This window comes from Alligator sinensis, unplaced genomic scaffold (genome assembly GCF_000455745.1).
Source record: "Alligator sinensis unplaced genomic scaffold, ASM45574v1 scaffold131_1, whole genome shotgun sequence".
Taxonomy (NCBI): domain Eukaryota; kingdom Metazoa; phylum Chordata; order Crocodylia; family Alligatoridae; genus Alligator; species Alligator sinensis.
In genome coordinates this window covers 4,301,217-4,311,068 of record NW_005841830.1, presented here as the reverse complement: position 1 = coordinate 4,311,068, position 9,852 = coordinate 4,301,217, and the positions used below count along the sequence as shown (strand labels likewise).

Here is a 9,852-nt window from a genome sequence, read left to right as displayed (position 1 = left end):
CCCTCTCCCCCCCCCCAAAATTTTCCTGGGGGGGGGGGGGGGGCATCTTGGAACCGGAAAAAAACCAAACAAATCATATACAAAAGTCAAATATCTACTATAAAATATTTTCATTTTATTTCAAAAAATATTGCTGTCATGATTTATGTTTGGGTAGTTTAGATAGAGATGCTTGCATAATTGCTCAATAATAAAGTCTTACTTTTGTATTTTGTGGGGGGAGTGTGTGGGGCATGGTTGGGGGATGGGTGTGTGTGTATGGTGGCGAGTGGTGTGTGTGTAGGGTTTGTGAGGGGGTTGGGTAGAGGAGGGTGTAGGGTATGTTGTGGGGGGGGTGTATGTGGGGGGGTTGTGGGGACAGAGACCCCCCACACACTCCCTCCTATGGTGCATGCGCACAGCCACTGCTGGCAGCAGCAGCAGGCAGTGGGCCCTCAAGGTGCTCGTGGCCCATGCAGGCATTGCTGCCTGGCAGTGTGTGGCTCCAGCCGTTCCAGTTGCATGTGGCAGCAAGGAGCAGAGCCAGGCTGGCCCACCTCTATCATGTGGGGCTCCCTGTGGTGGACCTGCAGCTCCCGCACTTGCAGGCCACTTGTGGGGAAGCCACACATGATGGAGTTGGCTGTTTTCTCTGCTTCCTGCTGCCACATGCATCCAGGACTCCACCAGAAGTGGAGGGGAGCCCCACTCCCTGTTTCCTAGCATAGTCTCAGTGGGATCTGGTATAGATTTTCGATAAAGTGCTCTAACCTAAAATGCTCAAAATTAACCATCCATCCATGGTTAATTTAGAGCAGGCTATGCCATTTTTATAGTGCTCTATGTGCCATGAACACCTTCACACAATATGTAACATCTGTACCTAGCCAATGATAACGGACAAATTTTCCTCACGACTTCTGTATGTCAGAGCTATGGCATGGAGGTATCTAGCCCCATCACCTATTATAACCCCATACTGAGAAGCAGCTATCTGCATTAGCCCCTCAGGAAAAAAAAATACCCCAAAGCAGGTAGCGGAGCAATCACTCTCTGACTCCAGGTGTGGTACTGGTAGGAATATCCCTTGGGATGGTCTTTCATAAGCTATGTGACAATACACCTCATTTTCTTTTCTTGAAACTAAGATGTTCCCAGAATGTTGCGCCTGTATAGCAGGGCTACGTACAGGGTAGATCTATGGAAACTGACAAAAATAAAAAAGTCTTTTCCAAAAAGTGTAATCTCAGGATGTCACTTTGCTGATGTTGTACTTCATGCAGGTAGGACATGGATAATGGATCAGCCTTTGGAGATATACTAGCTTTGCCACAACTCTGGCTCATCCCTAGCTTATGCTCAAATAGTCCTTGAGTGCACTTTTGGAGCCAAAGTGAAGGTCCTGTACTATGCAGAAGCAGAATCTCTAAACCCATGTACTAGCTCCTTTCATGCTGTCCTGAAAATGTTTCTATGCTTGTAGGCTTTAAAAAAAAAAAGGAAAACTGATAGTAGTTTCTTTTCTGGTTTTATTGCTTCTCCTCAGGGTAAAATGGCACAGGTACAGCATTGCATAAACACAGCTATTTTGTTTGTAGTACCTCACCTAATTGAAAGCATTGTGTTGCGTATCAAGTGCTACAGGCACTTCCAGTGGTGTGGAGCTGCTCTTAGGCTGACTGAGGTGTATAATGGAATGGTTGTAGCATCAGGCTACAGCTCTAGAGCAGCAGTTTTCAGCCTGTGGTTCGTGGACCACTGGGTGTCCACAGGCTATGTCTAAGGGGTCTGCAAAAGATGACTACGATTAATCAAAAGTATGTGAATACCCACACTTACAATTCAAAGGGGTCTGCACTTCCATTTGAAATTTCCAAAGGGTCTGCCACTCCATTCAAAATGTTATAGGGGTCCGCAAAAGAAACAAAGTTGAAAACCTCTGCTCTAGAGGCAGGAGCCTGAGCTCTGTGCTGGATGCTACAACCAGCTGATATAGAAGTAAAGGCATAATTGTCTATTTAGGCTGGGGAGTCAAAGGTAGTCAGATGTGATGTTATCTGCATCTCTCCCTTGTGTCCTGTTGACTACAGAAGCAGGCACACTTTGATCACACTAGCCCGGTGGGTTGCTAGGTTCAGATGGACTTTGGACTGTATTTACAGAATACAGTTTCCTTAGTATGAGTAAGACTGGTAGAATCCTAGTTCTTTTAACCCCTTCCTTGAAGGATACATACATAGCAGCTTTTTGTTAACTTATTGGCTTTTTTTCTCCCCTAAGGGCAGGTTTTCCTGCCGTGGTTCCCTTTGCTAACAACAGAAGTGCAAGTGACTGCCAGCATTGCATATAGATTTGACTGACTGAGGAGCACACCCTAATGAATGGCTTTTGCAATTTGTCATTAAGAAACATCATTAAACAGAGAACAAAAAAATTAAAAATGAATGTAACGTCAGTTGCCAGACTATAAAGTACCCAAGAGGAGAAGATTCTGGCTGTTGTAGCAGAAGTAGCATTTGCCAGTTTGACATGTATGAGTATTCTATTTTTATCTCTCAGGTGGGTGCTTATGTTCAGAGAGCTGCCTGTAAAAAAAAAAATAAAAAGAAGATTAATTATATTGTAAATTATAGCACTTAGAAATGGGGACTGCTTGATTTACAACCACCTATGCAAACTGAATTTAGTCCCCTTGTGTGGCCACCCTGTACCCTGAATGAGGTGGAGGCTTTGTAACAAATTAGTACATGAATATGTCATTAAAGTGCGTAATGCATATATGTAAGTGCCTTTTTTTAGAGTATTTAGGCAACCATAAACCTGACATTTCTTAACTCTTGGCTGCTTGTCTTTGCAACCTAAATAATATTTTTAAGAGAAGTTTTGGTGAGATGTTTCCTCGGTGCCTTAAACACAAAACAAGTATGTATGATCCTAGTTACCTCTCCATTACACATTGTTATCGATTTTGAACCCAGACCTTTCATTACAGCATAGGTTCCTCCTAGTTGTAGAACAGGACTAGGTACATTTGGTAGGAGCGGAAGATAACTAGTATCCCAGAGTGAGGGAATATTGGGTCTATGGTGCCATCCGGGTGAATGTGGCTTTGCTTTTTCTTTCTTATCTAGGGAGGTAGAGGTTTGTCCTCCATGTGGTGACTATGGAGATGCAACGACTCTGTGCTGCATCCAAGGGAGTTTATGGGAGCAATGTGGTCTGGCTCTCTTACTTCCCACTCCCACCAAGGACTTGGGAAAATTCCTGCCTTATGTAATGTCCCCAGGGTGGGGTGGTAGGATGCTGAGGACCTGTGCTGGGTCCCTTGAGGAGGCATTGTTAAGGAAAGCTCAAAACAAAATTGATTTTTGACTAACTGGTAGTAATAATCTGGGGTCACAGCTTCAAAAGGGTGATTGCCACTCATTTTTCACAGTGAAGGCAGCTGTACCCCTGGGGTCTCGGCACTGCAGGTATGTGACTTTGCCATACAACCCTTGGAACATGCCCTTCATCATACAAAGTTCTGGAGCCCCAGGGGGTCAGCAAAAGTTTCCATCATGACCCAGATCCCCCCATACAGCATGTTTTTGGACTAATAGATAAGCACCACTATCCCAAGCACAATTGTTTTTTTGAAAACTGTTGATGATGCATCCTTAGCATTCACAGTTCATAGATCATAGAGATGTAGGGCTGGAAGGGACCTCCAGAGATCATCAATTCCCATATCATCAGCAGTCCCAGATGGTTGTCTTCCATGATTGCTTTATCTGTGGATCTAAAGATCGCTGATGAGGCCAAACTGGGTTTGACAGACTCTGCTGCAACTCGGGCACATGTTTCTGTGTGGGGAGGGTAGCTCTGGATTCTTGATTCAGTCCACAGGCAGACAAGGTTCCTTGGGTGAATTTGATATCTTTTATTAGACCAACCCAAATGGTCTAATAAAAGATATCAAATTCACCCAAGGAACCTTGTCTGCCTATGTCCTTAGACCAACACGGCTACAACCCAAACCCCTGATTCAGTCCACAACACTCTGTTTCTGCCACTGCTGCTTTTCCATCTCATGCTGTCATTGTAAGTTTTCAAAGTAGTGAGAACCTTGCAGCAGACTCTTACTTCATTTGGGGCAGTTCTGGATGATAGTGTCCCACAAGCTGATGTTGATGTTACATTTTTTCAAACTGGTCTTGAGGATGTCCTTGACGTGCTTTCTCTGCCCTCCTCTTGAGCAAACACCTTGACTGAGCTGGGAGAATAAAACTTGTTTCAGGAGTCTGGAGTCAGACATCCAGATGACATGGCCAGTCCAGTGAAGTTGATGTCAGATGAACATTGGCCTCGAAGCTCATGGTGTTTGTTTGTGAGAGGACAATAATGTTGGTGCGTCTGCCTTCCCACTGGATTAGAAGAATCTTCCACAGGCAGGGCTGATGTTACTTCTCCAGCAACTTGAGGTGTCTCCAGTATGTTGTCCATGTCTCAGCTCTGTACAGTAACATGGGGATCACAACTGCTTGATAAGCTATGAGCTTGGTTTTGGATCTGATATCACAATCTTCAAACACCCATTTCCTCAGGTGTCCAAAGGCTGCACTTGCACTTTTAAGGCAATGTTGGATTTCTTTGTCAGTATCAGCCTTCTGTAAGAGATGGCTTCTGAGGTACGGGAAATAATGTTCTCTCTGGAGTCTCACCATAAATCTGAATGACTGGAGCTAGGGACTGCTCATTAAAAGCTTGCTGATGGAAGATATTAGTCTTCTGAATGTTAAGCATCAATCCCATTTTCTTTTATCCCTTGGTAAAGATGTTGACAATTGCCTGAAGGTCCACTTCCGAGTGAGCACACGCTACAGCATCGTCGGTGTACTGGAGCTCAACGACTGGCGTCCGGGTGAGGCATTTTGAAGACCTTCTCAATTGAGACTCTTGTTGACAAGAGTGCTCTCTACAACATACAACAACACTCAGAGGTGATCCAGGAATCCCTCCAACCCTTGACAAGGTGAGGAAAGCCATCAAACAGATGAAGAAGGACAAGGAGCTGAAGGAATCCCTGCTGAAACCTTCCAGCAGTGGGGAGAGAAGCTCACTTCACAGCTCCATGCCCTCATCTTAAGAATCTGGAATGATGAAGAAATCCCAGATGACCTTAGGGACACTATGATCATGAGAACCTTCAAGAAAGGAGACAGGTCGAATTGTGGAAATTACAGAGGGATTGCCTTGCTGTCCACCACAGAAAAGATCATCGTGAAATCCTTCTTGAACCATCTCCTTCCACTTGCTGAAAAGCTGCTTCTCCTGGAATCAGTGTGTGTTTAGGGCATCAAGAGGCACAACCAACATGATCTTCACTGCGCACCAGCTGCAGGAGAAACGTCGGGAACAACATAAACCTCTTTACATGGCCTTCTGTGACCTCACAAAAGCCTTTGATTCTGTCAACTGAAAAGTGCTGTGGAGGATCCTTCTGAAGTAATGATGCCCACCAAAATTTGTCACCGTTCTTTACCTGCTCCATGATGGCATGCAAGCAGTGGTCCTCAGTAATGGTTCTATCACAGATCCCTTTGAGGTCTGAATGGGAGTTAAGCAAGGCTGCATCATTACTCCAATACTCTTCTTAATATTCCTGAATGTAATGCTATATCTGACCACCAATAAGTTTCTAGTTGGAGTGGAGCTAAAATCCAAATGGACGGTAAGCTTTGTAATCTCATCTGATTCTGAGCCAAAACCAAGATCATCTAATCCAACCCCCAACTGAGGCAGGATCATCTCTAGCTAAACCATCCCATACAAATGCATTGTCTAACCTATCAGCAAAATTACAGTCAACGCTGACACAACAACAAGACTTAATACCCTAATCTGCCACAAATAAAGCAGTGGGACTCCAGTGGCCAGTGTCCTGCTGCTGCAAAGGTTGTTAAAATATGCTAGAGAAATCCAAGAGCACCATACCCCCTGCTACAATTAAGTCATTCTCTGTCAAGTCTCAGCATAGCAGCCTTTCAAGTATGGTTTGATTATATTGGATAGTTTATGGTGTCCCAAGAACAGGGAACAGCAGTGTATTCCTTCACATTATATCCATATTCACAGTGGTGAGCTAGTAAATAGCACTGGAGCATGAATGACAGAGAGAATAATTGGGAATTATAGTTGTTAGGCTCTGAATTCCCACAACTGAGAAGCATGCAGTCATCCTACTACAGTACAAAGTGATTGCTCTGCAAGACAGGGTAACCATTTTCCTCAGACTTGTACATTTTTAAAGTACTGTGGAGGACAGTGAGGTGCCTGCCCACAATGAACCACACAACATCTGAAAGTAAATAAACCAACGGATAGACATGAGACACACAGAATTTATGAAGGAGTGAGAGCAAAATATTTGGCACACTATAATATCTATGCAAATACAACCAACAGAGCATACTGCTTCTTACTAGGAGAAGTCACACTGCTGTCTCTGGGACTACCCACAGCAGCAAGCACTAACTATACTCATCAGTTTGCAACCTAATGCTCAGATTCTTAGGGCGTACCATGACTCAAGGCAGAACCATCCTGAGAAAGTCTTCTCTAGCTGTATGCGTGCAAGCTCCTGAACTGGAAAGAGCAAAGCAGCTTACCCGACCATGCACCAGGCTGCACTAACATTGGCTATACAGCTTCCTTCTCTGGAACATGCCAATCCAGTTTAGGTAACTCTGCACAGCACTGCCTTCTATTATATAGATAAACCCTTATTGTTGACACAGGTTTATTCATAACTAACTGCTGGATTAGAGTCTGGGAAAATAATGAGAATAATTCAGTTCTGCTAGCTTTCTATAAAATGGCATTACAAGAGAAATCACAGCAAAAGGCAACAGTGTACTTCATTATCTTTCTAGGCGTATACTGTTCAGCCTAGCAATCTGATAAATGATGATGGGGCAAGACATTGGTTTTTTTTCTTGAATAAACTAATAAATATGCCTGAAAGAAGGCTGGGGCATTTCTGAGTCTTCATCAGGACGGGTATTATTGACAGCAGCAGCGTCATAATTTTGACACTGGACTGGCAGAAATGGTAAAGTGTGTCCCTCTGCCAGTTTTCAAGTTGTTGGGTTGATGATATTAGTTTTCAGTCTTTGAAAAGGGAATCACAAAAGGACGCTAATAAATTCCTTTCACCATTCAGATGTCAAGCAGTACAAAAGTCCTGCTCCCCTGGATTAGGAGGAGGGCTACAGATACATTCAACTCAGATCCAGCTGAGCCAGTTTCTCAAGTGACTTGGGAAGGTCACCTTGGATGGCACTAAATGCTCTATGAGTTCATGCTAGATACAAAAACAAAGATGCTATCCTTTGTATATACAGAAACAAAATACACAAAGGGATCCAGAAGTCACTTTGCTCTCTGGACATGGAGATCCAATATGCTGAGCACCTCGGGTTCAAGCCTAAATTGTACAGTGAAAAGCAGCGTATTTAATTTTCCAGCTAATTTAAAGTGTTGTATGAGGAAAACAGATGACTCTTTGGAAACAGAGGGGGAAAGTTACCTGTTATGGCAAGAACAGACCAAGATGGATTCTGCCCTGAATTCCTTTCTTTCAAACTTTTTATTCTGGCAACTATAGAAATAGAACTCCAACACAGGAGGGATAAACAGGGAGAAATTACTATGTCTTTACAAAGGAAATTTAGATACAAATGATCACTTCTACTATCAACGTAATAGTTTATAGATGTAAAAATAACATTGAACATTATTTAAAGAATCTGGCTAGAGACTCTGGCTTCCTGACTGGTACACTTTTGTCCTCTAAGTCAGGCATAGAACCCCTATTTCTAAATTTCCCTCTTTTGTCTCTTTTCTAATAATCTAACCTCATGAGACTATTTCCTAACCATCAGAATGCCTGCCACGGCTTTTTCTTTTCCTCTTTTATTTTACTTTCCTTCTGGGATACAGTTTATTTAGAAATTAAAGTGGCTTAGAAAAATGTTTAAAACACGTATTCCTCAAACCCCTTATTTCCAATCACATGACTTTGTATTTAGCTACAACATTTAAAAACAAGTTATTTTTCTGATTAAAGGTCTTCTGCTACTTTTGAAACTCCTTTTGACAGTAACTTCCACTTTGTATGTTTTTATAATCACAGTTACCTTCAGGGCTAGCCTATCTATGACCTTTTTTTTTAATTTAGTTTGAAAGGAAGTGTAAATACTCAGAAGAAATATGCTCCAGTTTTCTTTCAAAAGGGAAGTACACCAAGTTATGTTGCTGTCTATAGAAGTACTGCTCAAAATACATATATCTGATATTTTGCTGTTTCTTGTTGGTTATAGCTGCTTGTGAATGGACCAGGATGTCTATAGTTACTGTGTTTAAACACAGGTTGAAAAAAAAACACCCTGTGACTGAATCTGCAAATCTGTGTGTGCGCTTATATGTATATGTGTGTGCTTGTTTATGTGTAACTCTTGGCAGAGGTGATATCTTTTATTAGACCAACTAAAGAGTTGCAAAAAAGTCTTAATTTGCAAACTTTTGGGCTCATTTGCCCTTCATTGGGCAAAGAAGAATGCACAGATTGTAGCATTTCTCCCAGGTGTGTGTATGTATTTATGTGCATTACATGTCTCGGGATTATTGGTTGTAGCCGCCTTGGTGTAAGGACACAGGCAGACAAGGTTCTTTGGGTAAATGTGGTATCTTTTATTAGATCAGCTGAATGTTCTTTGCAAGATTGCGGTTGCAGGCACCCAGGTAACCCCAGGAAACCATTCTACAATGTTACCAGCTACATTTTATCACCCATCAACACTCTCCTCCTTTGTCCTCCCCACCATTCATTCCTATCCCCTCTGATCTTCCTTGCCACACATTTGCATTTTCACAAACCTGCATATCGTCTTGAGCTTCTGCTCACCCCTGGCGAAAAGGCTAACACCACAGCCAACTCCCCATGTGCCTGACACCCACAAGCTTGTGAAGAACAATGTTCCCAACTTGTTGCTTTTTCACTGTAACTTCCATTGCTTCTTGGTCTCTTGTGGGCTCAGACCAAGTATAGTCCTATGCTTGCCTGACAAGGGAAACACCATGACTACTGAGGTGGTCTTCCTAGTTGCATCTGGGGAAGACAAGACTGCTCTCCTGGCACAGGGATAGTACCTTCGCCAAAGTAATGTATAGTAAACCTCCCACGTAGCTGCTGGAGTGGGAAGGTCTCCGCTTTATGCCCATTTTAAGGAAAGGGGAGACTCCTCCCTAGCTTGCTCCTGCAGCCTTATGGCTGAGTGCAAGCAAAACCCAGGGGCATCTGAACCCCAAGCCTCCAGGCTTGGGCCTGCAAGTAGGATGCCCGTCAAAGGACTTGGAAACATCTGAAGCCCCAGACGGGGGTGGAGGATGTCTGCCAGTGGTTGGGCCACTTATGGTTCAGGGCTGACTCCTGGATTTGGAATTTGATTTGGCTAACAATATGGAAAATTTAAAAAAATTTAAAAAATCATCCCATGCACTGCAGCAAGAGCACGCACCAACTGCAGATGCTTCCTGAGCCCGACCAAGGGCATTTCTACCTGCCAGCAGAATTGGTCCAACTCTTTGACCTGGTCTAATAAAAAATCCCGGATTTTCCCAACGAATCTTGTCCACCTTGGGCTTCCTCACGCGGTCCCACGACCCCGCGTTTCCCCGTGCCCTCGTCTGCCTGCGCTCAGCCTCCAACGAGCGCGGGGCGAGGCGGGGCTGCCCGCGCCCCTCAGCGCTTTCCCGCGCGGCCCCCGCCCCTCGCCCCGCAGGTGAGTCAGCCCCGCCCCCAGTTTCGCTCTCGGGGCGGGGCCAGGCCCA

General features: G+C 44.0%; 1 protein-coding gene across 1 annotated transcript in view; it reads left to right on the top strand.

Annotated features, from left to right (window-relative positions):
- Positions 1–2,750: 2,750 nt before the first annotated feature.
- Positions 2,751–9,852, top strand: part of EPCAM (epithelial cell adhesion molecule) — a 16,872-nt gene continuing 9,770 nt past the window's right edge. The window contains exons 1-2 of the mRNA XM_025206037.1: positions 2,751–2,760; positions 4,796–4,882. Of these exons, the coding sequence (XP_025061822.1) occupies positions 2,751–2,760; positions 4,796–4,882 (97 nt within the window). The remainder of the gene's footprint in view (positions 2,761–4,795; positions 4,883–9,852) is intronic.